This window comes from Rhinolophus ferrumequinum, chromosome 3, assembly GCF_004115265.2.
Source record: "Rhinolophus ferrumequinum isolate MPI-CBG mRhiFer1 chromosome 3, mRhiFer1_v1.p, whole genome shotgun sequence".
NCBI classification, from domain to species: domain Eukaryota; kingdom Metazoa; phylum Chordata; class Mammalia; order Chiroptera; family Rhinolophidae; genus Rhinolophus; species Rhinolophus ferrumequinum.
The window spans coordinates 92,897,949-92,925,580 of NC_046286.1; the positions used below are offsets into that span (position 1 = coordinate 92,897,949).

The following is a 27,632-nucleotide window of genomic DNA, read 5'->3' on the forward strand; positions in this document are numbered from 1 at the left end:
GCCTGCCCCTTCCGGCCAAATCTGAATTTGATTGGCCTGGTGAGCTCCACTGCTTCATGCTGCTGACTCACCGGGAACCTACCCCACACAACTCTCTGCACTTTCTCAACTAGCAGCCAGCCCTGCCAACATTGCACTCTTTCTTTGAAAACTATCGGAGACTGACAGACCCCAGGCAGGTGGTGACTGGCCTTGGTGTGCTCTGAGACTTTTGCTGAGTTACTCTAACCTCAGCACTGGCACCAAACCAGAATTTACATTAACCCAGTGGCCACAATTCTTCCCACTCTAGTGACTCCCTGAGACCTTGCCTCCCCCAACTTGCATGCCTCACAAGGCTCTATCAGTGGCTGAACTTTAAGGGAGCCGGCAAGTGGCAGCAGGCCTCAGGGTATCCTGGCTTTTTGCAGAGCTACCCCAGGCCCGGTACTAGTGGCAGATGTCCTTGGTTTGTAAAGAGGCCTCTCCCACATACCTCCAGGTTTAGCACAAGCAGTGAACAACCACAGATTGCTCTGTACCTCCTACCAGTTAGTTCCCAATCAGTCACAAGCAGTGGGTGACCTCGGGCTGCACCAGGGCCCCTCCCAATGGGCCCCAGAACAAATATACTTGGAGGTTGGCTTCAGACCACAGCAGAACGCTGCCAAATTAGCTCCATAAACAACACACAAAGGGTGGTCTCAACAGGCACCAGAGCCCACTGGGGCAAATCCCATTCAGTGGGGTAAGCCTCCCACACAGCAGCCCATAAGCTATGGACACGGGCAAACCCCACAGCCAGTCAGCCTAAGGGTCAATCCCACCCACTGGCATGCCTATAGCAATCAAGGCTCAACTATAACAGAAGTGTACACACAACCCATACAAGGGACATTCCTGGAGCGCCTGGAGCAGGTGACTAGGGAGACTGTGTCACTGGGCCCCACAGGACACCTATTACACAAGGCCACCTGGCCAAGACTAGGAGACATAACAGATCTACTTAATACATAGAAACAAACACAGGCAGCATAAATGAGAAAACAGAGAAATACATCCGAAATGAAAGAACAGGAGAAAAATCAAGAAAAAGAACTAAACGAAATGGAGGTAAGCAACCCACCCAAAGTTGAAAACAATGGTTATAAGGATACTCAAGGAACTTAGTGAGAACTTCAACAAAGAAATAGCAATCATAAAAAAATGACATAGAAACCATAAAAAAGAATCAGTCAGAAGTGAAGAATATAATAACTGAAATGAAGAATGCACTAAAAGGAATAACCATTAGACTAGATGAAACAGAGGATTGAATCAGAGATTTGGAAGACAACATGAAACACCCAATTGGAACAGCAAAAAGAGAAAGGAATCCAAAAAAAAAATGAGGGTAGTTTAAGAGATTTCTGGGCCATCAAGCATAACAGCATTTGCATCATAGGGGTAACAGAAGGAGAAAAGAGAAAGCAAGAAATTGAGAACCTATTTGAATAAATAACGACTGAAAACTTTCCTAATCTGGTGAAGGAAAGAGACATACAAGTCCAGGAAGTGCAGAGAGTCCCAAACAAGATGAACCCAAATAGGCCCACACCAGGACACATTATAATTAAAATGGCAAAGGTTAAAGACAAAGAGAGAATCCTAAAGCAGCAAAAGAAAAGCAGCTAGTAACTTGTAAGGGAGCTCCCATAAGACTGTCATCTGATATCTCAATAGAAACTTGGCAGGCCAGAAGGGATTGGCATGAAATAGTCAATGTGATAAAAAGCAAGGTCCTACAACAAAGACTTCTCTACCCAGCAAAGCTAGTATTTAGAATCAAAGGACAGATAAAGAGCTTCCCATACAAGAAAAATCTAAAGGGATTCATCACCACCATCATTACAAGGAATGTTAGAGGGATTTTTTTATGATGGAAAAAAAATCAAAATTATGAATAATCAAATGGCAATAGCTACATATCTGTCAACAATTACTTTCAATGGAAATGGATTAAATGCTCCAATCAAAAGACATAGGGTGGCTGAATGAATAAGAAAACAAAACACTTACATATGTTGCTTATAAGAGATTCACTTCAGATCAAAAGACACAGAGACAGAAAGTAAAGGGATGGAAAAAGTTATTTCACGAAAATGGAAACAAAACAAAATGAAAAAAGCTGAGTAGCAATACTTACAAGCATACCAGACAAAATAGACTTTAAAACAAAGGCTATAACAAGAGACAAAGAAGTACCCAGTAATCCCACTTCTGGGTATTTATTTGAAGAAACCCAAATACTACTTGGAGGGGATATGTGTATCCATATATTCACTGCAACGTGGTTTACAATGGCCAAGATGTGGAAGCAGCCTGGGTGTCCATCAATGGATGAATGGATAAAGAGGAGGTGATACTTATATACAATGGAATACTGCTCAGCCAAGGAAGGAAATGGGTTCTTGCCATTTGCGGCAGCATGGATGGACCTGGAGGGTGTTGTGCTGAGTGGAGTATGTCAAACAGAGAAAGACAGATGCCATGTGATTTCGCTTATATGTGGAATCTAAGAACAAAATTAACAAACAAAACAGAAACAAACTGATACAGAGAACATTTTGATGGTTGCCAGATAGGAGGGGGTTGGGGTGAAAAAAGGGAAAGGGATTGGAAGTAGAAATTCGTTACTACAAAGTAGTTATGGGGATGTAGGGTATAGCATAAAGAATATTGTCAATAATATTGTAATAACTGTGTATGGTGTCAGATGGGTACTAGATTTGTTGGGGTGATAGATAGGAGAGGGTCAGGGCACAGGGTGAAAAAGGTGAAGGGATTAAGAAGTAAAAATTGATAATTACGAAATAGTCATGGGGATGTACAGTAAAACATAGGGAATATAGTCAATGATAAGGTAATAACTGTGCATAGTACTAGGTTAGTCAGGGGGATCACTTCTTAAATTATATAAACGTCTAACCACTATGCTATACACCTGAAATTAATATAATATTAAATGTCAACTGTAATTGAAAAATTTTAAAAGGGAAGAAAATGTGAAGAGGAATAAGAGGTCCAAATTTCCAGGTATAAAACAAATAAGGCATAGGAATGTGTGATAGTATGGTGTCAGATGGTTGCTGGACCATGGTGATCAGATATATATATATATATATATATATATATATATATATATATATATATATATTAGTTTAAGGGATACACCATAGTTATTGAATATATATATACATATATATCAGTTATATAGATATATCAGTTATATATCTATATAACTGATATATATTCAATATATATATAACTGATATATATATATATATATTCAATAACTATGGTGTACCCCTTAAACTAATATATTAGGTTGATGCAAAAGTAGTTGTGGTTTAAAAGGTTAAAAATAATTGCAAAATCGCAATTACTTTTGCACCAACCTAATAATATTATGTGTAAGCTATATTTTTTTTAAAAATGCATTTAAACTCATTGGAGAGAATGCCTCTGAGTTTAATACTTATTTATTTATTTATTTATTTTATTATTATTATTTTTCTAAGTGTGTTTTTCCAGGACTCATCAGCTCCAAGTCAAGTAGTTGTTTCAATCTAGTTTCAATCTAGTTCAAGTAGTTGTTTAATCTCACAGTGGCCCATGTGGGGATCCAACCGACAACCCTGTTGCTAAGAGCGCTGCACTCTAACCAACTGAGCTAACCGGCCAGCCCCTGTTAGCTATATTTTTACTCAAAATTTTTTTAAAAAATAGGAAAATACAAATCAAAACAACAATATAATTACACAAATCAAATTGGCAAGGGAAAAAAAAGGAAATATGTCAATAATATGACCAGAGAAGAAGTGTACACACCACTGATAAAATGTGAAAATTGAAATGTACATTCTCATGGCCTTCAAAATTCCACTCTTAGGTGGAGAGAGAAACTCTCTTGCACAAAGCAACCTTTATAACAGTCATTGCATAGAAAGTAGATTAGTGGTTGCCTGGGCTGGAACTGGGAATTCATAGTAAATGGGCACCAGGCTCTTAGTGAAGTGAAAGAAATGGTTGAAACTTAATTGTTTCAATCATTTAATTGTAATAGTAGCACAACTTGGTAAATTTACTAGAAATCATTGAATTTATACTTAAAGTAGGTAAACTATATGGTATGTAAATTATACATAAATAAAGTTGTTTTAGATTTGTCATTGCGACCTTATCTGCAATGAAAAAAAAAAAATTAGAAACAGCCAATAATTTTATAAATTGACTGTTGTAGAGATTCAATTGAATACAATACAGTGGTTCAAATAAATAACCAGAGTTACTTACAGCAACATGAATAAATTCCCAAAATGAAAAATAACGGCTGAAGTAGTAAAAACAAATTGCAAAGTAATACATATACTGTAAATGGTAATATTTACATAAAATTTGAATACATAAAGGATGATGCTATATAATGTTTATGAGTACATATAAATATAGTGATGACATACAAATGCTCACAAGAATGATAAACACCCAGTTCAAGATAATGATTGTCTCTGGAGATCAAGGAATGGAGATAAACTGTTATCTGCAATGTTTGTTTCTTTAAAACAAAACACTGAAGCAAACATGACAAGATTTTAAAATTCAACTCAAATGTTTGTTGTCATATTCTCCGTAATTTTCTGTATGCTCGAAATAGAATTGAAAGATACAACACAAAAATATTTTTATTTGCCTTTCCAGTCGCTCTTCATACCCACAGTTTACATCTTCTGTCAAAAAGAGCTGTGATTGTCAGAGTGCAAACGTATGTGAGTTTTACCCTATATTTTATAATCATCTTCAACTGATTACTGGTTACTGGCCTCAGGCTGGGCACTGCGAGACTATTGGGAACCCCACGATGAGACAGAAAGCCAAGAGCAGATAAACTTGGAGCTTGGTCAACCGCCTAGAGCCCATATTGTGTACAACAGTGACACCTAATGGTCAGTGTAGGTACTTACATGCGCTCCGGGGTCTGAAAGACTGGGAAGCAGTGTGGAACACTGTTGTGATCGGTTCTTCCTTCCGTTAAAGAGAATGAAGGATTCCGGACTAGAGTGGATTGCAGTTGATCAGCAACTTTCTCAGTAATCTGAAGCAGATAAAAGCCTCCCAGAAGACCTAAACTAATTCTGAGAATTCCGGGAGGTCAAGGAGCAGAGCTTTGCATCCTGAACTTTTCTCCCAGCATCCTCTACAAGACCAAGGCAGCGTCTGAAGCTCTTGAAAAATAATACCTCAAACCCACATTTGAAGTGAGATTTCAGGAGAAGAAATATTTCTGTAGTTGGGTGGGAAAGACTGCCTGAGGTGGGAATGCGTGCTTTTTTCCATTTCAAATCAAGTTGATTAGTGATGCTACATCTGTGGGCGGGGATTCGTTTTTAAAAATCATAGCATGTCAGGGCCACACAAGACCTTAGAGTTCACATTACGCATTCCCCGCAGGCATTTGGTGTCTTGAAATGCCCAAGAATATACGTGCGACTACGAACAAAACTGACACCATAATGCTAGTATTTCTGGCATAATCACAGGACAAGTAAAATGAGAGCGCATGCCCCAAACAGGCAATACACCATGAGGTGAGCAGGTCTTTCTCCTTCCATAGCCATTTATAAATTCTCTAAGTCTGCACAATAACAAGCTACTAACAAAACTGGCTGATTATTAGCTTTGACATGGAAATCATTGCCATCCTGAGTCTTTCAAATTTACTGAAAATCAACATCTTTGTTTAAAGGTCCTTAAGTGAGTAGTGCAGTGAGAGAGCTAAATTCATCAGTATATTAGGGCTTTCCAGAGAAACACAACCAATGGGAAAGAAAGAGAGTGAGACAGAGAAGTGAGAGAGAGAGAGAGATTATACACTATTGGCTGTCACAATTATGATGCGTGAGAAACCCCAAGATCTGCAGCATGAGTCAGCAAGCTGGAGAGCTGATGGCTTAGTTCCTGTCCAAAGGCCAGCAGGCTTGACACCCAGGAAGAGCCAATGTTTCAGTCTGAAGTCTGTCAAGTAGGAAGAACTCTAACTGAGAGGGTCAGCCTTTTTGGTTTATTCAGACCTTCATCCGATTAGATGCGGCCCACCCACACTGGGGACAGTAATCTGCCGATTCAAATTCAGTCTACCAATTCAAATTCAAATTAAGTTCATCCAGAAGCATCCTCAGGGACACATCAGAATAATACTTGACCAGATATCTGAGCACCCTGGAACCCAGTCTAGTTGACCCATAAAATTAACTATCACAATCAGTGACCGCTAACCTCGAGATGAGGGTAGGAGCTGAGGGAGGCAAGTGCCCACTGGGCCCCCTAAGCCCTCTGAGCTGTTGAGTCTTCCCCAGTGGCCCTGGAAAATGGGTTGCCAGGATGACAGCCAGACCCTCTTCCCCCATCTCCAGGAGAAGATCTATCCACTGTGGACACTGGGGCAGAAGGAGGGTGAACATGGTTCTTGTAGCTTTTTCGGAGTTGTTCGGCCTGGCCCCTTGGCTTCAGGGATTTGTGAGGAATCATGGTGACCCGCTGTCCAGTTTGCCCAGGACCAAAACGTTTCCTGGGGATGCAGGACTTTCAATGCTAAATTTGAGACAATCCTGGACAACCTGGATGATTATGACCCAAGGGTCCCTGCCCTGCCTGTGAGGCTTCAAGTGGCTCCAGTTTCTTTGCCTCCCTAGATTTAGATACCGAGTCAGTCCTGGACCCACAAAAGTGTCCAACGGTCTTGTGGCTGGATGGCTCTCAAGTCAGGGTCAGCTGCAACTTTGAATCCCAGAAGTTCTCTCCGTGGTGCTATAAGGATGAATGGATATTGGGCAGCTGCTTTGGGTCACTGCTTTCGCAGCCTTTGCTGCGGTAACAACACTGCCATGGGGCATAATCCCCCAGATCAGCCCAGAACAGCCCTGCCCAGGACCCATAGCCACACTCCAATGGTTGCCAACAAAGTGCTCTCTCCTGGGCGAGACCAGGCTGTGCCGTCTTCAGCTCCCAGACAGCTGGCGGCCGCTCACTTCTCTCAGGAAGCTGAGCACAGTCTGTTCCCTCCCTGACTGTTGCACAGTCAGTGCAACACAGTGGCTCCCCACTCGTCTCTCACTCGTGGAGCAGCTTGAACAAGAGCCCTGGGATGTTAGAACCAGGAGGGGGACGCTGAGTATTTCTAGAGCATGGTCTTTGCCCCACGGAGAGACACAAAGATTCAGGATGTTACACTGACCCGCTTTCTTTCTTTTCTTCTTGTTGCTTTTGTTACAGCTTTACTGAGGTATAATCCACATACCATACAATTCGCCCCTTTAAAGTGCACTATTCAACAGTGTTTAGAACATTCACAGAGTAGTGTAAACGACACCATGATCAGATTTAAAACATTTTCATCATTACCAAAAGAAACCCCATATCCTTTAGTTATCATCCCCTTACTTCTCTCAACAACCCGTCCCCAGTCCTAGAAAACCACTAATCCACTTTCTGTCTCTATATGAATAGTTTAAGTTACATACGTATTTTAATGTGTACTAGGGAAAATATAGGTAACATATCAGCCCTTCAGGACTTAACATATCAGGACTTCACAGATACGACTACTTAGAAAAAGCTAGGTTAAAAATGGACAGGTATAAAATCAATTAAGGAGAAATGCCAAGTAAACACTAGTACTGGTGGTCGGCCACGTGGCCAGAACTGGAAAGGTGACATTTTTTTCTTTCATTCTCTTTTTCTTGCTGTCCCTCTCTCCTTTCCCCACCCTCCCATTTTACAGCTGTTCCTGGAGCACTTACTTAGGAGGCTATATGTGTTTCTCCCTCCCTGGCTCTCCCCCAAACCTCCTCCAGGGGCCTTTCCAAGCTGTGACTGAAACAGGAGGGGCTGCCACCCTTTGGGATTCACCCCCCTCCCTAGGGTGTCCATGATGGGGCGGGGAAGAACACACTGGATAACAGAGCAGGGCCCGGATCGGGGTCAGCGCCTCCTAACTCTAAAGCCAGCAGCCCGGCAGTAAGAGGACCTGCCTCAAGGACGGAGAGTCTGGGAACCGCTAGGACAGGCCCCTGCAATCTGCAGAGGACCCAGCAGCCCTGTGGTCTCTCCACAGACCTCCCCACGCCTGCCCCTGAGGCTGAGATGGGCCCAGCCCACACTAGGGCAGCTTATTCAGTGGGAACAGACAGGGCAGAGTCACATCCCACTGGGCTTGTACAGGACAGAGGTGACAGGGAGGAGCCCAACTCACAAGACTGACCGTGAAAGCCAGTCCACATCAAAGCCTGCAAAGTTAGTTCTTGCGGAACACAGTTTCCATGCAGGTTTTTTTTTTTTTCTTCTGAAGAGCTTTACTGAAGTATAACTGACATACTACAAACTGCACATATTTAAAGTGTACAATTGATGAGTTTTGACATCTGTATACACCCATGAAACTACCACTATAATCAGGATGATGATGTCTCCATCACCCCAAATGTCCTCAAGCCTCTTGGTAATCCTCCTCCGGCCCCTCCTCACTTCCTTATCTCCAGGCAAGCTTTCCTCTGCTTTCCAGCACTAGAGAGTAGTTTACATTTTCTAGAGTTGTGTATAAATAGAATCAAATCGTATGTACTCTAGGTTGACGGGCTTCACTCACTCAGCATCGTTATTTTGAGATTCATTCATGTCGCATATACCAGCAGTTCGTTCCTATGCTCACACACTCTGTGAAGAGCTAACCCACACAGAATCAATAATAATTCCTTTGGTTCTCCCTCCGTCCCCTGGGAATGGCGGAGCAGGAGCTGGAGTGAAGATGAGGAAGAAGCTGGGCTGTGGGCAGCAGAGTCAATGTGACAGGCTGCTCAGGGAATCTCCCTGGGGGCTTCTGAAAAGGGTTTCAAGCCAGAGAATGTGAGTGACGTGGTCCAGGGCATCCAAAGGATAACTGCCACTCTGTGTAAAATATGAGGCTGAGCCCACACCAGGGTGTGAGCCCTGAGGACAGAGGCCTGGAGGTCAGGTCCCGGGTGGAAGAAATAGGGAAACCTTCTTGGCCCTGCAGCTCCTAAATCACTCTGGGTAAACAAGCAAAGGAAAACCTCCCCAGGGCCAGGCAGTGCTTTGCCAACGAACCAAAAGGCAGCAGAGTCATAAATCAGCTGCATTTGCACCAAACAGATCATGAAGAGTTATTTTGAATATGACGTGACCAAAAAAAAAAAAGAAGAAGAAGAAAATCCCTGAAGCTGAGTCAACTTAAGAACATAAATAAAGAATGGGGAAGTGTCCATCTCCTGCTTCTCCTGAGTGACAAAGCCAGGAGGCCCCAGGGCCAGGGTCCCCACAGGGAGGGCTGCCCCCTTCCCCTGCAATCATGATCCCAAATGTTAAGTGTCATGGCCCAGGATGCCACAAGGTGATGGGTCTCCTTCAGAACAGCCATTGCAGCCGGCAGACATGGAGCTTTTGGGAGGCCTCCTGGACCCTTCAGTGTATCCAGGAACCAGGGTACACAGGCTTTTCTGGCAGTGGAACCCGCAGAATGCTCCCAAGGGACTATAATGCCACTGACACCAGCCCTGGCCTGTGAGGCTTCCCTGTCAATTAAACATGCGTGCGGTCTGGAAGGATCCACACCACGGTATCAACAGAATCAATTCAAGGTGCCTGAATTTTCTGAATCTTTTATCATGAATGTATGTTTTATTATTTCTTAAAAAGCAGCATTGTTTAGCAAGGGATTGTTTGTCGTTGTTACCAAAGGTAGTAACTATAGAAGATTTAGAAAAATATAGAGAGACCAAATGGGGGAGAGGGTCACCTGTAATCGTGATCCCACCACCCAGATATACTCTGTTGATCTTTTAGAGAATTTCCTTTGGTTATTTTCTATAAATTTAGCGTGCATTTTTAACAGAAAAAAAAAGAGATCGTATGGTACATTCTTTTTTATGATCTACTTTTATATCTCATAATATGCTCAACATTATACGTCAGTAATAGCCTCCTACAGTATGATTTTAATAGTTTACAGTATTCCATTAAATGGATGTACCATGCTTCGTTTAATTCACTCCTTCCTTCGAGGTTTTCAATCAATAAATGTTTCCCTCTAGTCCACCACGGGCAAATTGTCATAGTGTCATTCTCCCAATATGCCTGCCATAGGCAGACACACAGTAGGGCTGCACTTTCCTGCCCCTGCGGAGTCGGGTGTTACCATGTCACTTGTTTTGGCGAATGCAATGTGAGCAGTGATGATATCTGTGCAGAAGCTTTAAGGGCCAGTGCGCACTGGAGAATGTTCTCTTTTCCTCCCTCAGCCTCGGTCTCTGCAAGCACAGCCCCCAGCAACCAACAATGGACATGAAGCACAGTGGGGAGATGAACTCTGCTCTTAGTCATTGGATTGGTTCTGACTAACTGGCCTCAGGGGTGATGGAGAGACAAGATCACAAACAGAATCCCAACCCACCAAGTGTGCATGGTCTTAAATACCAGCCTAAGCACAAGGCAAGAGTTCAATAACGAGCAGCAAATAACCATTCAGAGCAAAACTATGTCAGGGGTGCCATGGAGCAGCCCGCAAATGCTGGGCGCCGACAGGACAGCACTGAGCAGGGCAATATGAGCAGAAGAATGGCTCACAGGCGCTGGAAGGGCCTGGGCAGGCTTCTTGGAGGAGGAGGGAAGAGGAGGCCTTGGAAGTTTGGGGAGATTTGAAGGCAGGGATGGAGGCACGAGTTGGAGGAGGGTCGGAGAGCAAAGGCCTTGAGATCAAGCAAAACATGGAGCCCAGAGGACTGCTGAGTAGGTCATTTTGGGTGAGGCAGGGATTTTGAGAAAATGAGAGCTAGAGACAGGCTCAGAGAGAGACAAAGCAGTCAGGCTGGGAGAAACCACTCCTGCAAGGAGAGGAACCTCGTCTCCATCCGGTGCTTCTGCTCAGAGTGTCCTTCCTTTGGAGGAAAACGCCTCTATACACTGCCTCATCAGGAATGGCTTCAGTGAAACCAGCCTTTGAAGGCTACAATGTCTTGTTTGAATCATGCGAACACTATTTGCAAGAGTAAATCTGACTTCAAGAAAGTCAAAACTATCGTGGTTTGCTAATCCTATTGGAGTGATCACTCCCACCAGCTACAGGTGTTGACCATACTTTCAGTGTTGTCAGTCCTCCGGTCAGTGTCATTCAGTCAGAATCTCTTAGTCAAGCAATCAATCACTGTCAGTCAGCCAGTGTCTGTTAGTCATTCAGCTAGTCAATAGTATGACATTCAGCTGGCATCTCAGCACTGTGCCCATTTACCTTTCTGTGTGTTTATCCAGCGCCTTTCCTGTATCCGAACATTGAGATCGGTGGGTCATTCCTCCATGAGGACAGGTGGTGCTGTTGCCCCAGGAAGTCAGAATGAAGTAATTGCTTAGCTGGGTCACGCCCTCAGCCCTCATTTCAGCTGCTAGGCTGAGCTGCTGTGATCCTGAGAGCTTTCTGAACTCTAGAGGGCATCAGTTCAGAAGTGAGTCAAAGGAAACACCGTCCCCTTTTCACTCTGAAGAGACGCTTCCTCCCCTGTAGGGGTTTTTGGCCATCCCCCACCTAAGTGCTCATCTGGCCACAATCCCAGTACTGGCAAGAATAACACAATGATGCCTCAGGCACTGGAGCAGCAGGCCCTTCCAACTACCTCCCACAGAAAGCTCTGTTGTCTGTGGATGGGCAGACACAAGGGTTTTCCTGACTAAGGGAAAAACAGAATAAACACAGCAGCTCCTTTCTCAAGTAGGACCAGAGTTGGACGTGGAGGTGGGTGGGGCCATTTTAAACCCTGGCACAATCCCTAGATTTCAACATTATTGTGGGCATTTGTTTTGTCTGCCTGGACACAGTTTCCACTTTTTTGAGGGAACTGCTCACCGTCTCCACCAACCTCACTCCCACCTCCACCAACAATGTGGGTTCGGGTGGGAGCTGACAATCACAGTATATGCCCTCATCCTAGCCGGAGGCCTGAGCGTGAGACCCAAGCATGAGACCCAGCTGGACCAATGGTAGTATCCCACAGTGACTGGTCCAGGGGTGGGCACGTGATCCAAGCCAGCCAATCAGAATTCTCCCCAGGATTATTCTGAGGTTGCCTCTTGAGTCCTTTAACTGGAAGGATATGTGCCTACATCTGCCTACAGAATGGCTCTCATTATGAGAATTAGAAAAGAGAATTAGAGAGAATAACCCCACATGCAGAAGAAAGGAGAGGAGAGAGTCCTGACAGGGTTCAAGCCCCTAATACCAGCCAGCTCCGCACCTGCCTCCACCCTTCCCCCTTGGCCTCCTGCCATTTGCTTTGTGAGCTGTGCTTGTAACCTAAAAGCCTTGCCTAATACAAACCAGTATACTTGCTGCTGGTGAAAGCTACCCCTACCGACTTCTCGTACCCATTTGGAAGGGCGATTCAGTGTGTGGTTTGCCCAAGGCCCCGCAACTCCTTTTTAGCTTCTTGCATCAGAGATGGGCAGGAAAACCAGGGAGGCCCACTCAGTCCTTGGGCAGATGCAGGAAGGAGTCCCTAAGGGTGAGAGCCCGGGGGACCAGCACCTGCCCTGGATGTACATGGCCTTTCCCAGCAACAAAGGGTGTGCGTCTCATCTTGGGCTCCGACTTCTTTCACTTGGTGTTTTGTTATGAACACACTCCGTACAGAGAATGTTCTTGCTTGTCATTTAAGTAACTGCACACAGGGCGGCTCCTTGGGCTGTGACCTATGCAGCTGCACAAGGCCCTGTGCTTAGAAGGGCCTCATGGTTGAATGCTCTGCTATCACTGTCTTGAAATTCTTGATCATTTCTGAACAAGGGGCCCTGCATTTTAATTTTGCACAGGGCCCACAAGTTATATATTATAGCTGGTCCTGCTTCCATGCTCTCTGTCATGGTGGGATTTGTGATTCCAATTAATCGCTCCAGTTCCCAGAGCCTCCTCCCCCATCACCCATTCCTTAATGCCTCTTTCCCTCACCCCCCTACCCCTCCCCACCTCCCACCCCTGCAATGGGGGACTTTTCTCCCGGAGGCAGGAAGCCATACCCGTGCCAGCTAGCCGTCTTCTCATTGTTCCCCATCCAAGTTCTCTAAAATCCTGGGATTTTACAGAGCTGGGATTCATTTTATCTGGAACAATGCTGACACGGACAATGGCTTCTCTTGCTTCTGCCCCTCAACCCCCGACATTTTGCAGTTCTGCGTCAAACCACCTTCCAGAGGCCTTGGGAAAGATGCATCGGCATAAACATGGTAAGGCACTGGGCTCCTCGGATTTAAGCAATCAAGGACTCTCCTGCAGGTTCACACAAGAAGAGCGGCTTTTATGAGGCTGCTTCATGGTTCTGTAATGAGGATTTTAAAAGTCTCGCAAACAGGTAAGCAGCTCGTGTCCTTGGGAGCAATCTGCTGAACAGCCAGCAAAGACATGTCCTTCCTTTAGGCCGCGAAGCTTCTGATGGAAAAGATGGAGTCCGGTCCCCTCACCTCTGCCCCACCACCCCATGGGTGGGACAACACCAAATAAAGCAGCCATAAAATAACCTCAGTGTTCACACCCACAATATTTAACATGAAAAACCAGCCCAGGGGAAAAGCCGACATGAGAGAAACTGATACATAATTTGACAGTGAAGAGTCCAGGTGTGCGTAAAAGTGATTTATTTTTGGAGCACAGTACCAGTTATGCAGCTAGGGACATTTCATTCATCTGTCCCATCCATGTTTCGTGTCACAAAGACATACCAAGACTTTGGAAAAAATTCCAAAGGGGATTACATCGAAATGTGCTTTTGTTCTTGTCTTAATCACAGCGAACCGAATAAAATAGCTTTACAGCTTACTAAAACTCAAACTTGTCCTCCAAGGAAGCAGTTTAAACATTTTCAGTTGTAAATCAGCAAGGCAATGATTCCATATCAAAAGACAAAAGCAGCTCTAACATAAAGCTTGTCTTGTCAAAAGAAAATAAAAAAGTTAAAAAGAAACACCAAGAGGGAAATCCAATTTATCTAGAAAGAGTGGGCCCTCTTCAGGGCTAAGATCCCAAAATAATAAGGTACAATTGTGAGTACAGGGTCCTCTTTCAACCTTTCAAAAAGGTGAGGAACAGATCGGGCTGAAAGCATGCTAAGAATCAGGTTTAAAAAGATGAAAAGGCTCACAGGCAGATACGCTTTACTGTATCTCCACCGGCAGCATCTAGAATGAATTAGAGGGCCAGGAGCCACGTTTCCCAGGATGCACCCTGAGCTGTGCCAGCAGTGCGGCCGAGTAACCCACTGAGAAGTTTCTCTCTGCTCCTGCCAGTCTGCTGGAAGCATGCAGGGGTTGGCCACTGATTTTCCATTGGGAGACAGCCCACACTCTCTGCCATGGCCAAGCCACCAAGTCCCCTCATGAACAAACCAGCCAAGACCTGTGGAGCTGGACTCATAACCCAGAGCGCATGGGTGGATGCCGCCCAGAGATGCCTGAGATCCATGCTCTGGCAGCATCATGTAATTTCTGGTCCATGACAAATAGGGGAACCCCTTTCTCCCCAAAACCCAAAGCAGTAGCTGGCTGGAAAAAAACAGCAATGGTGGAAGGTGGCAATAAACCTCCATGATTAAGGGTCATCCCAGCTTACCTCTGACCAACCTGAGGGTTTCTGAGCAAACGTCCTGACTCACTGGGCTTCTGCTGTGAGGTGTGGCTCTAGCAGTGTGTATGTGATGTGTATGTCTGTGTGTGTATGTTTCTGTGTGTGTGTATATGAAGGAGGTGAAGGCCCCGCAGGCAGGCCGTCAGGACATGTCCCTGCCACACCTCCACAGACCAGCACAGACACACAATGTCAAAGTGACGGGTGGAGCCCACATGTCAAGGCCAGAACTCTGCATTGCCCTCATGAGGCTAGAATAAAAACAGCTCATAGGAAACCTCCAGATGTCAAAACCTCCGCTGGCTAACTGACTACTATTACATTTCAAATATGTTTTGATGCAATGAAACTCAAGGCCATTTTCCAGGAGTTCTCAAATTTTCGCCCATGATCCACATTAATTTACAGGGTTACCACAGGCGCACACACAGCGAACAAACACGAGTTCCACATATACTTAGCCTGATATGGGGTGTGCACTGACGCTTTCTATTCCACTTCATTTCTGGCAGGACCCACTTGTGGATCCCAACTACAGCTTGACAAAAACAGCCATGGAGTGCTCTAGACAAATCCTTGGAGCCTGGTGGGACTCGTAGTACGTACGGCAAACAGGAGAAGGCACTCTAAGACCTCCAGCAACAGCCCTAGGTAGTCAGTGAGGGTCACTAAGTGCCACTAAGAGCGTAGCTGAGGGTGACGAAGTTGGCTTCCCTGAACATCTTTAAAGAGAAGGGGGTCCCACAGGTGGGCCGACCCAGGTGCAGGCTGTCAACCGCTGGCCCACCTTGGCTAAGTTGTAAGGCAGGGTTGGGACATCACTGGTGATGGCTTGTACTTGCTCCTTAGGGATTTCCGAGGGGCGCACTGAACCTTTGAAATCTCTGGATGAGGAGGATGAGCCTAGTGACGTCGGAGAGCGCAGGGAACAAGGCCATGACGCTGTCCACCTGGTGGGCCGGGAAGATGCTGCAGAGCTCGGAGCGTGCCCGAGCGCGTGCATCCCTCTCGCCGTCTGCGGCCCGGGGCGTGGACCCCAAAGGCCCCCAGAAGGCGCCGTCGCCCCATCCCACTTCCGCCCAGGCCGAGTGTCCCGGGATCCGGGCAGCCCCATGCGGGAGGGCCCACGGGTCGGCTGGCGGCCTTCGCTCGGGGAGCAGGTCACTCTGAGGATCCCTGGGGAGGTCCCCAGCCAGCGGCCGGACTAGCGGGCCCGATGGGCTGTGGGAGCTCGAGAGGCCAGGCAGGGCTGGCAGGGACAGCGAAGCCCTGGGCGCCACCCAGTCGGGACAGCGCGGACGGGGCGCGAGGCCGCCGCCGGGGCCAGGAGGGGGAGCGCCGAGGAGCCCCGGGTCGTCGCTGAAGGTGAGCCGCGAGAGGCCGCCCTCGACGCCCGCCACATCGGCCGTCTGCCGCAATGGGGGCAGGCTGCGCGAACCAGGCTCCCGGGGACCCGGCCAGGAGGTGGCGGGGGCTCCCCAGGGGCCGTCCTTCTCCGCCCGCGCCCTCGGCCTCTCCTCGTCGGCGCCCGCGCCCCGCCAGGTCCGTGTTTGCGCTCGAAGCTCGTCAGCCACGGGCAGCTGCGCGTGGTTCGGCCTCTCCGGGTGGTAGAACTTGCACTTGATGCCGTAGGTGCATTTCTTGCCTAGAAGGGGCAGCGGGGAGAGAGGGCGCTGGGTGAGCTCTCGCGCGGGGACAGGCTGTGCGAGTCCTGTGTGGTCCACACATTGCCCGCCCCGCAGCCTTTCTCCTCGGAGATTCCTCACGAAAGAGCACCAGGCCAAAGACTTGTCAGGATTGGGACAGGACGAGGTGGCACGAAGTGCACTGGGCCACAGGCGGAATGCACGTGGGTGCAGCACCCTCGGCCTTGTGGTGTGGGGGGGCTGGGCACAGCAACCCCAGTGTCCGGCAGGTAGGTGCCCTTTGGCCAGGGACTGAGACCAAATCTCTCCTTCCAATGACCTCCAGCCTCTACTTCCCCAGGACCCCTGTAGATAGGGCCAAGCTTGGGGAGGGAGCAGTGGGTGCGCATGGCATAGGATTGTGGCTCCAGTGCTGCCTCAGTGTCCACCATTAGCACAGCCCTTTGCGAACCACTGCCCTCTCCCTACAGAGGTGATCAAATAATTTATCATCCAAACCTGGGCATTTTTGAGAGTGAAACAGAGTGGGAGGAGCCAACCTGAATGTACGTCCCCTTAATTCTAACAAGAATGACTGCCTATCACCTAAGGCTTTCCAAACTTCCATAGGCATGCAGACATGCGTGCACACACACACACACACACACACACACACACGCCTGGGGTACAAAGCAAGTGACAGCTGGCTAGAAGGCTGGCGTCCTGGAGAGCTCTGGATAAAATCCTTAACTCAATGGATAGCACTGACCAAAGTCCATAAGTGCACCGGGGATGAGGGGGCAGGATGGGACACAACGTGCCAGTTTGCCAGGTGAAGGGACTGAAAAAGGGAACTTAGGGGAGCACAAAGCCTCCCTGCTTCCTGAACCTGGCTTTGCCCTGTGTGTGACCCCTGCATCCAACCCCCACAAATGTTTCCATGAAATGGTTGGCTCAGATGTCGGTTCATCCTTATAATAACCCTGTCAGGAAGCTTCCATCCAGACACAAGGCCCTAAACAGGGCCCCCAAGACACGGGGTGCTACCCACCATAGGGGCAGTGCTGCCAGGACGGCTCTGGGGGTTTCTGCTTCTTGCTCAGGAAGTTGCTCAAGGTGGGTCCTCGGCGGCCTAGGGGGTCGTCAGGAGGCATGAACCTGGAAAACAAGCACACAGGGGCAAATGCAAGACCCACAGGGACTCGACAATGGCACCTGTACAGCAAAGGCGTGGCCTCAGCTCACCTTCCAGGCCTTTTCCTGCACCCATGGGTGTCATAGCATATTAGAGCAGCACACCCCTTCCTTCTCACAGAATCCATGCAGGACAGGGCAGGGCAGGGCACAGCACCGATCCTGAGGGAGCAGCCCATGGGGCTCTTCCCAGTTTCTCCTGCTGAAGTTCAAGCCAGCAGTGCCAGATTCACCGAGCAGCTCCTTCCCGAACGCAGACCCCTGGCTTCCCACCAGACCTGCTTCATCAGAATCTCAAGTTGTTCAGAAATTGGCATTTTAACAATGCCCCAGGTGATTTTTTTTCCCCCACTCAAATTGGACCCTCATCTGAAAGTAACTCTAAGCTGCCTTCCTGTTGTCTTCAACAGAAGGTCTGAGACCTCCTTGGGGCCACAAAACAGTCCTCCTCTAAGCTCCTTGAGGCCCATGTCCCATTTCTGCGGAGCTGCCCCACAGCTCTGGGCACATACAGGGTGGGGATAAATACTAACAGAGTTTGAAATGCCAGCCATGAGTCAGTGCAGCAGTGGATCCCATCTGCAGCCTGCACACAGAAGCTCCTAACAGGCCCCACCGTCCTCCGCAAACCTGGGGCTCTGGGCTGATACCACCCTGCCTCCCGCCTGCCCCCTCCTTTGTCCCAGGAATTACATCTAGGAAGGGAATGCAGATCCGGAGTGCCCACGGCTCAAAGGGGGAAACATTACTCAGAAGAAAATTCCCCTCGTTTAGCACCATCCCTTCTCTTATAGAATACTTCTGTTCCCAGGAGGCACTGCCAGGTCACACCAAGGTTCCACCGGAGGGGTTATGGAATCCAAAATAGGGGTCTGTTTGTATGCGTTTGTGTCCCCCTGGGAGTCAAGGGTCATGCTGAGGTCCCACCCTGCAGACCAAGTCCTCTAGGCTGGCTCAGAGTTGGGCAATACCCTGTCCCAGGCCGTCTCCATAGCTCAGATCCCAGCGACACAGCCAGCTTTTCAGACTTGGGACCGGACCAAGAACCTGGGTTGCCGCCCACTGCGGTTATTAAAAGTTCCCAAAGGCTTCCCCTCCTGCTCTCTCCCAGTCTTGCAGCTGCAAACTGGTCCAAAAGGGTCCTATGGATGTGTCCAGGGCGCTGGGGCGGGCATCCTTGCCCACAGGCAGGCAGGGAGGCTCTGCCTCCTGGCAGCTGCGGGAGCTTCTGGCAGGCCTTTAGCAGAGGCCAGTGCATCCAAAGGACTTGGCCTGGGCCCCAGGCTGTCACTAGGCCAGAGGCAGCCATGATCCATCAGACCTCAGTGAGGGTTTTCTGGAACAGTTACCAGACTTGCCAGATTCGTCCATGCCTGAGCCGGACAGAAGGAGCCGCTAGCCTTGTGTATGTGAAATGCCCATGGGGCTACTGCAGGGTAGCTGCAAGCATGTGCCCTGGAGCTAAGGAGGGCGCTGCCACCTCCAGGGCTGTGGGCCAGGTGGTAGTGGGGGCAACAGTGGCCCTGGAAGCACCATGTCCTAGCCTAGCCTGGGAATAACAGTACAATTCTCTCTAGTCTTCACAACCTTACGTCCTCAGACGTAAGTGTGATTAACCCAAGTACAGTTAATTCTGCTCAGTGAGGTTCAGTGATTTCCCCACAGCACGTGGCCAGTAAATGGCAGCGCTTCGGGTTGAAAGCTCACCTCCTGCTTCCCAAAGCCCCAGCTCTTTCCGCCATACCACACCGCCTCCCAGGCTGTAGGGTCAGGAACTAGTCTGCCATTGCAAGTGGCGTGGCCCAGCTGACATGGCCCCCCTTCTCTCCCCATCCTCCCTTCCCCAGGGCTGTACTAGTTCCTCTACAACTAGTAACTAAGTGCCTGTGGTATTCCAGGCATGCGGGGCCATGGCAGATAAAGCACAGACAGTGCCTGCCTCACAGAGGTGGGCAGCTTGTCTCAAACCACATTCGTAAAAGCCAGTCAGAGAGCCCAGAATGAGGACCAAGTCATCACTGCCTGGAACAGAAGCTGAAGTAGGAATGAAGTCCCCACTTGCTGTGTCCTCCCCACCTCGTCCCACCTTGGTGGGACCCATGGGCTAGTCTGAGACCCATGCCCACCTTGCCAGGTTCCTATCCTCTGCCCTCAACATGAGCACATGCAATGGACCAGCCATCACTTCCTTGCCAGCTTAGCTCAGTCTAGGGCCCTCTCCCGGCACCTGCTACCGGGTTTGTGCCTTGGGACCCTGACATCCCCCAGCTGTAGCTGGTTGGTCCAGGGTGGTCCTAACCCAGGGGAACCAACCTAGGGGACAAATGAACCAACCAGATTCTCCTGAAAATTCCAACGAAGAGGTATTAACACAGAGTCAGCTCCAAGATCTTGACACCCCAAAAGATGATGTTGCCCACTCCCTCCTCTAATTCAAAACTTTTTAAACAAACAGACACAAACATAAAAGAAGTGAAAGGAAGTACCACAAAGTTCAGATTTTCCCCATGATGACTTTTCCAGTGCTCTTATTTGAAGTATTAAATTCTTTAAAAATAAAAACAAAACATTTAGGGTGCCCCAAGCCCATGCTGGGCAACTCTGTGCCAGGTCAGCCAGAGGTGGACCTGGGAACAGAACGGTCATGGAAAGTTGGGATAAAACTGCCCTGTTGGGAAAGCTGGTCACAAAAGAGTGGAGACCCAGAGGAATAGAGCCAGACTGTGCAGCCCCGGGGAGCAGAGAGGGAAACTTCAGACCAGCTGCCTCCAGGGCTGGGTATCCTCTGCTTCCGGTGTGGTGTGCCTGACTGCAAGCCTGCTGGGCCCAGGCTAATTGGAGTGGCTTTCTTCCAGTCAGTCCCACCCCGCCTGGCCGGGGCCCCCTCGGTCACCACGTACCGATCATTGACGAAGGAAAACATGAGCAGCCTCTGCTCGATGAACCACTTCCACTCAGGGTTCTCGCTCTGCAGGTCACGGTAGTTGTCGTTGGAGACGATGATGCCATCCCGCTCATAGGCCACCTTCACGATGTACCGGTCGTCGTAGCAGACCACACGCTTGCCGTTCACCTTGCGGGACGGGGTGTACACGAGCACAGCCTGCCTCTCCAGCTCCTCTAGCACGTGCTGCTCTGTGGGCCACAGGGCAGGCAGGAGACGGCATGTAGCAGCTTTTCTCAGAAGGACTCTCCAGCCCTAAGATCCATCCTAAGATCACTGAGCACAGTTGGCAGCTCAGGAATCTGGTCGGAGCCAACTCCCTCCTCCCCCACCCCACGGCCCAGCCCATCAGATGGGCATGGAGGTCTTGAGAAGAATAGCTGCCCAAGTTCAAGAGAGCTCTTGGCTTCTGTCCTGCCTGTGTCATGACAGGAGTCCATAGGACGGCAGCCAACAAGGAGGAGTCACTTTAGACACCAGAGGCCTTTTACTGGGGAAAGACATCCATATTTTAACTGGAATCCAGGCAATGCCTTCAGAATTACTAGGAGCCTTGTATCCACTTGAAAGGTGCCTGCATAAGCCCTTAGCTGGGAGCCTCTGTCCATCTTCCCCACAGTTAAAAGTCTGCTTGGGACACCTCCAGGATGGAGCATCTCATAACTAACAGCTCTGAAGGACACAAGAATGTCAAGGGAAGAGTCCAGAATTAAGAATCGACAACCTGGATTCTGGTCTTAGCTTCAACTCTTGGGTACTTCACCCACCTTTAAATGTCAGTGTTTGCATTTATAAAACAAACATAATAAATCCAATGACCGGCTTCACAGGGTTTGCAAGTAGACTAGCTAAGCTCAGGTGAGGAAGCAAATGTGTATCAGGTGGCCACAAATGTCACAAAGACTCAATAGGAGCTAAATTCCCTGGAAGGTCTACTCTTTGACCTTAATTTTGCCTTTGGAGACACGCAAAACAAATCCCTTCTACACAAAACACTTGCTCCAAACCTGGAAGAGTATTATATTAGCATTTGCTTCACAAACGGCTTCTTCCCTCAAGTTTAAGCCCCTTTCTGTGTGACATAGTGTCCAGACTTTAAAACAAGTGTATAATGCATACATAGTACAAAAAAATCATTTTTAAAATGCCACACATGTGGCACTCCCGCTGCGAAAGGAAACACAGCCCATGAAGCCCCCTCTGTCCCCCTGGTTTGCACGTCTCTTCATTTCCCTGAAGATAACCCAATCCTTAGAACTTTGTGGTAATCATTGCTTTGCTTTCATTTTTTTCAAATGGATATGTATGTAACCCCCTCCAGCGGACTATTTTCAATGTGATCATGAACTTCCTGACCTTACACAAATGGAATCACACTGTCCATATACGTGTGTAACTTGCTTTCTTCACGTCACCTTGCGTTGGGGAGGCGTGGCCGCGCCGATAGGCTCACTGCTTTCAGTTCTACATGTGAGTCCCCGGGAGCAGAAGCTTACGTGTTCCTCTAGGGCGTATCTCTCGGGGTGCTTTGACTGGGTCATAAGGAAAGGCGCTTTACAAGATAAGGCTAAGTTGTTTTCCAAAGTGATTGTAACAAGTAGAACCACTTAAGACAATTAAGACAACATTGCCAAAAAAAGAAAAAAAGAAAAAGACAACATTGCCAACACTTGGCATTTTCAGGGTTTTTTTAATTTTTGCCAACCTGGCAGGTGGCCTCTTGCAGTTTTATTCTGCATTTCTCTGGTTACTAATGAGATGGAGCATCTTCTCACATGTTTATTGGCCATTTATGTGTTCTCTTCTGTGAAAGATCTATCTGTGCTGATTAGCTCATCTTTCTATTGGTCATTTGTCCTTGTTTTATTAATTTGGAGAAGTTCTCTATAGATTCTGGACAGTAATCCTTCATCAGGAATGTGCGTTATACGTATAGCCTCTCCTGGTTTAAGGCTTCTCTTTTCATTTCTTGTTTTTGTTTTTGTGGTATCCTCTAATGAACAGAAGCTTTTATTTTAATGTAGTCAAATTTATGAATCTTTCTCCCATAGATTTGTATTTGTTGTGACTTGTTTAAAAATTCCTTCCCTACCTCAAAATGATTTCCCTACTCTTTACCCATACTAGATTTCAATATTACATAGCTGTTGAAAGCCACCATTCTCCATGTTCAGACCATATGGAATAATTTAGGGTAACTGGTTCATGCTGAGGAACTAAACACAAGTATTTATCCCCACTCCTTCTCATAATCCCATTGAAATGGCACTGAAAATGTACAAAAAGGGGAGGGGATCCCTAATCACATTAAAAATGGGCTTGGGGACAGCAGCAAATCCAAGATTTTGACAAATTTCAGGAAGGCAGAAAGCAGATAGGATCCTATAACTCCTACAGTGCAGAGAAAGCCACAGACCAGAATGTGTGCAGACGTGGAGTTGGAGCCATTTTCTCAGAAAAGTCCTCGAGCTCCCGGCACGTGGAGGGAAATGGGCAGACGTAGGGATGGCTAACTGAAGGGCTACTCCTGGGGCAGCCGCATCCACCCCTTTCTATGCCTATCCCTCTAAGGAAAGTGAAGGGAAAACTAGGATGAGGAGGTTCCCAGGTGGCCGTTGCCCTCCTAGAGTAAAACCATCGTCACCACGGCACTGGCGTGTGTGGTGGGCAGACGTGCCCAGCTGCCTGCCTGCTCCGTGCACGTACACTACAATGACACCTGCTGATCAGCACCAGTGGTCAGCCCTACCATTCCGAGACAGATGAACATACCGGGACAGCAAACCCATGGCAGTTGGATAGATTTTGTATTTAACCAATCTGGTTCTTTATTAACAAGTGAAAACTGACAAACAAAGGGTCACCAGAATTTTGAGAAGAGCTAACAGCACAAAAAGAGAGAGGAGGAGAGATGAACAAAGAAAAGTGACCCCAGAAAATATACATATATGATTTGTGAAATTTAAGAGAACATTTTAAAAGTCTGTATTAGTATAAGAACAGTCAAGAAGATACCACATCCATAAGACGAGAATAGCATTTCATTTAAAAAATAAAGAGGAAATCAGAAAGAGAAGTAGAAACAATTGATAACCATTGACAGAATTAAAACCAAACACAAAAAGTTTTGGCAAAAAGGCTGAAAAATAAAGTCAAAGGAACCTACCAGAATCACCAAGAGGCCAATCCTACCATCACTGACTTGCCTGAAACAATGTCAACATGGCTTGGCATCTGACTTCTTGTTATAAAAAAAGCCAAACAAGAAACTGACAAGATTCCGCCGGCCGTTCGAGGCCACGGACTTTCCATCCTCCAACCACGGCCCAGTTTGTCCAGAACCTCGCAGAGAAGGCCCCGGCGCTGCTAAACGCTGCTGTGACTTACTCGAAGCCTCAACTGGCCACATCGTGGCACTATGCCAAGGTTGAGCTGGTTCCTCCAACCCCTGCTGAGATCCCTACAGCTATTCAGAGCTTGAAAAAAATAGTCAATAGTGCTCAAACTGGTAGCTTCAAAGAGCTCACAGTTAAGGAAGCGCTGCTGAATGGTTTAGTGGCCCCTGAAGTATGGATGTGGTTTTATGTCGGCAAGATCATAGGCAAGCGTGGCATCGTTGGCTATAATGTTTGAAGACCAATCGTTCACATCTGCTTCTTTTGGGTTTATTATTCGAATGTTCTTGGACCATGTGCGATCAGACTGGTATTTGAATAAAATATGTCAAAATCAAAAAAAAAAAAATCAAATCCCTGTTTATTTAAACAACCTGTTCCATTATTTGTAGTTTAAAATATTCCTAGCTGAAAGTATTCCCTGGGTCTCAGTTTCCTTTTCTTTTCTTTTTAATGAAGCAACTGGACTACTTGTTCAGTAAATAAATATCACCAGACGGAATACATGTCTCTTTCAGATCCTGTATTCTATGGGGGGTCGGGTGCAGATGCAATCTTTCTGCAGAGTGTTAAAAGTTGTAAGACACCACTATTTTTGAAAGTGATCGTTTATACTCAAAGATGTAGTAATTTGTTCTTTCATCTATTCAACTATTCTTTGAGCACCTACTCTATGCCAGGCGTTGTGCCAGGTGTCAGAACTATGGCAGTGAACCTTCACAGTCAGTGCCTTCATGGAGCTCATAGTCCAGTGAGGAAGACAGACGTCATCAACCAAATAGCTAAGGACATAACTGAGTGTACGTAACTGTCAGGCATACGGTTAAGGAAGGGTGTATCTGCTCTGACATACCTCTAATAGGGGTATCGGCTCTTGGTGGGTCTTTCCTCCAGGATGGGACAAAAACCTTGATATAGGTGTGTCCTCTGTCCCTGAACCAGTCCACAGCCAGCTGGATTCCCCGGCAAGAGAAGACTTCTTTATTTCCATGGCTACAATGAGAAAACAAAGAATCTGTAGAGACACAAAAAAGAGTGATTTCCCCTGGGAATATCCTGGATCACAGTCTCATAATCAAAAGGGAATCAGACACATCTGCATTTAAAAAATAGCTCATTCTTTGCACAAAATAGGTCCCTTAACTGGAACCACATAGCTTGTGATAGTTTGTGGAGGTCTCGGGCTCCAGGGCGAATGCATTCCAAAGATTAATAGACCAGATCTTCTTAGTAAGTGAACCTAACAAGGATCAACATAAAATGGACATGAGCAGCCATCTGCATAAGACTCTCACCCTAACAGAGGGTTGTGACTGTGTTATTGGGCTTCCCAAGTCCAAGCAAGAAGCCAACGTGCCCCACAAATTCCACCAAAGATATCAGCGGAGGCAGGAAGGAGACAGTTGAGTGAGAGGAGACTCAAGACCAGGCAGGGCAGGGCCTTGTAAGCCTTATTGAAGATTTTTCTTGCTCCTGAGAGGAATGAGAAAACATAGAAGGGTTTTAAGATAGGGGGTATATGTAATGTGGTCCTATGTATGTTTCAGAAAGCTCAATCCAGCAGCACAAAGGATAGTAAGTTAGAAGGGAGTCCAAGGGGGTTGAGGTACCAGTAACGAAGCTGTTGTAGTCATCGAGGCAGAAATGGATGGTAACTTAGACCAAGCAGGTGTTGATGCATAAGGGAGTGCAGTAGGTGAACTTGAGAGATATTTAGAAGGCAAAATCTCTAGAACATGGTGGTTGGATGGATATAGGGGTGATAGAGAAGATGGCACTGAGGAAGCTTCCAGATCTCTGGCTTGTATAACTGGATGGTGGGCTCTTCGCGGAAACAGGGAATTCTGGAGGAGAACGGGGCTGAGAGGAAAGATCACGCATTTGGTCGTGGACACATATTGAGTTGGAGGAGGCTCTGTGACCTCCAAGTGAAATGTTAAGTGAACAGCTAGGGTTCAGAAGAGAGGTCTGTGTGATAAAACGTGTGCATCACCTATGTTTAAGCAAAAGTCGAAGCCCCCCTATGGAGAGAATTGCCTGATCGCCTGGAGAGAGGGAGAGAGGCCTAGAGCTGGACCTGGAGGAACTCTGGAACTTAGCAGCTGGTTACAGGTAGAGGAGGACAATCTTACAAAAGAGATAGAAAGGATCTATCAGAAAAGAAGGACGTCAACCAGAAGAGGTCTGCGTCAGGGAAGCCACAGGAAGGAGGCAGCCAAATGGTGCTGCAAGGGACCAATGAAGCCTGAAAACGTGCCTCAGACGTAGTCAGCAGCGGTCAGTGGTGTTCTGCTGGACAGGGAGACAAGTGGTGAGATCTGAGGTACTGAGAAGGCAGAATCCTCTGGACGTAGCCATGGACAGGACACAGCCTGGCCTCCACGCGAGATCACTGTCCGTTCGCTGCTTCCAGCCCAGCCGCCTGCACCTCCTCCAGCCCTTATCCAGGCCACACGCCTTCCTCTACTCCCACCACAGAACCTCTGCCCCAGCTACCCCTCTCCTGTCGGCCAGTCCACTCCCCCTCCCGCTTCAGATCTCAGCTTCATCTCCACTTCCTCAGGAAAGCACCCCCTGCCCTTTAAACCCCGGCAGATTCTCTCTTATGAGCCCTCACTGCTCCCAGTGGGGCATTCACCCTCACTGTAGGATGAATTGGGTGTCCCCTTCTCTAAATCTTATGTTCCTTTTGGTCCCCATTGAATTCCCAGGGCTGAGCACAGGACCTGACAGTTGGTAAGGGCTCAATAAAATCGTGTTGAATGAATGAATGACTGAGAAGAAACTGGTCTTGTGAGCAGCTGGAGGAGGAGTAGCCCAGGCAGATGGAAGAGGTGGCTGGAAAGACCCTGATGCATGGACTGGGCTTGCCTGGCAACACCCCTGGGTCTCATGCAAGGGCTTGGCATGTCTGAGGACCAGAGTGAGAACAGAGTGGCTGCAGCATGTGGAGTGAGCAAAGGGGACTGTTGTATGGGGTGAGGCGGGAGAGGCAAGGCTAGGTTCTTAGAGGGCCATTCACACGCTGCCCTGAGGGGCCTGGTCTACAGCCGTGACCCTCGTCCAGACTGTCCAGACGAAGACGATGCTTCAGGTTTCCATTATTGTGTTTCCTCTGTGTGTGGCCTCTGCTGCTATTTTCTCAGAGGGGATTGGGGTAGACCCAGGTTTGTACAGAGAAAAAGGGAGCCTGGGAAACACTCATCAATGGTATTGGAAGTCAGGCTTTGTGGAGATACAGGAGAACTCTACATTTTTTCAGAGCCAATAATCAGACCTTGCAGTCTAGGTCTGTCATGTTTTCCAGTTTACGGAAAATAGGCCTTTGGCCATTGAAGCTGAGCTGTGAGGCTTATGCAAACAACAAGGAGAAAATATCAATGGGGCTGTCTGTGGTAAAAAAAAAAAAAAAAAAAAAAGGAAAAAAAGGAAGAGGAAGTGAAAAGCTGGCCCCTTTCTCCTTGGCAGAGGCTGACAAAAGAAAGGAGATAGAGGGAAAATAAGGAGGGGTCATTCACAGGGACCTTCCCCCTGAGTCTCCCACCGGCTCCACCTAACTGAGCCCTAAGGGGAGGGAATGATGGGTGTGAAGAGGAGGCTGAAGGCCTACCTCTGAGCACAGGCTGAGCAGCTTGCAGGCCTCTCAGAAATCCTGGTTTCTGTGGGGTGCAGCTTCCCGCAGGGCTACAAGACTGCTTTAGAGGAAGGTGACTAATAGGTGAGCAGGAAACAACACCCCTGGGGTCCCTGCATGCCCCCACACATGATGGATTGTCTGAGGC

General features: G+C 47.6%; 2 protein-coding genes across 3 annotated transcripts in view; one reads left to right on the plus strand and one right to left on the minus strand.

The window, feature by feature from the left end:
* Positions 1-13,701: 13,701 nt before the first annotated feature.
* ZC3H12D (zinc finger CCCH-type containing 12D) overlaps positions 13,702-27,632 on the minus strand; it is a 29,619-nt gene continuing 15,688 nt past the window's right edge. For both annotated transcript variants that reach the window (XM_033093804.1, XM_033093812.1), the window contains exons 3-6: positions 24,704-24,843; positions 20,412-20,646; positions 17,369-17,475; positions 13,702-16,337 (exon numbers count right to left, since the gene is read on the minus strand). In XM_033093804.1, the coding sequence (XP_032949695.1) occupies positions 15,538-16,337; positions 17,369-17,475; positions 20,412-20,646; positions 24,704-24,843 (1,282 nt within the window). In that variant the 3' untranslated portion in view covers positions 13,702-15,537. The remainder of the gene's footprint in view (positions 16,338-17,368; positions 17,476-20,411; positions 20,647-24,703; positions 24,844-27,632) is intronic.
* Positions 21,270-24,168, plus strand: LOC117018343 (ATP synthase subunit g, mitochondrial-like). The gene is made up of 2 exons (XM_033099304.1): positions 21,270-21,313; positions 23,752-24,168. The coding sequence occupies exons 1-2, from the start codon at positions 21,270-21,272 to the stop codon at positions 24,086-24,088; spliced, it is 381 nt and encodes a 126-aa protein (XP_032955195.1). The 3' UTR covers positions 24,089-24,168.

Excerpts from the sequence above, each read along its gene's own strand:
- LOC117018343 (XM_033099304.1), top strand. The coding sequence starts at position 21,270 with ATGACCGGCTTCACAGGGTTTGCAAGTAGACTAGCTAAGCTCAG. Across the intron at positions 21,314-23,751 it reads AGTAGACTAGCTAAGCTCAG|GCCACGGACTTTCCATCCTC; the intron begins GTGAGGAAGCAA and ends CGGCCGTTCGAG.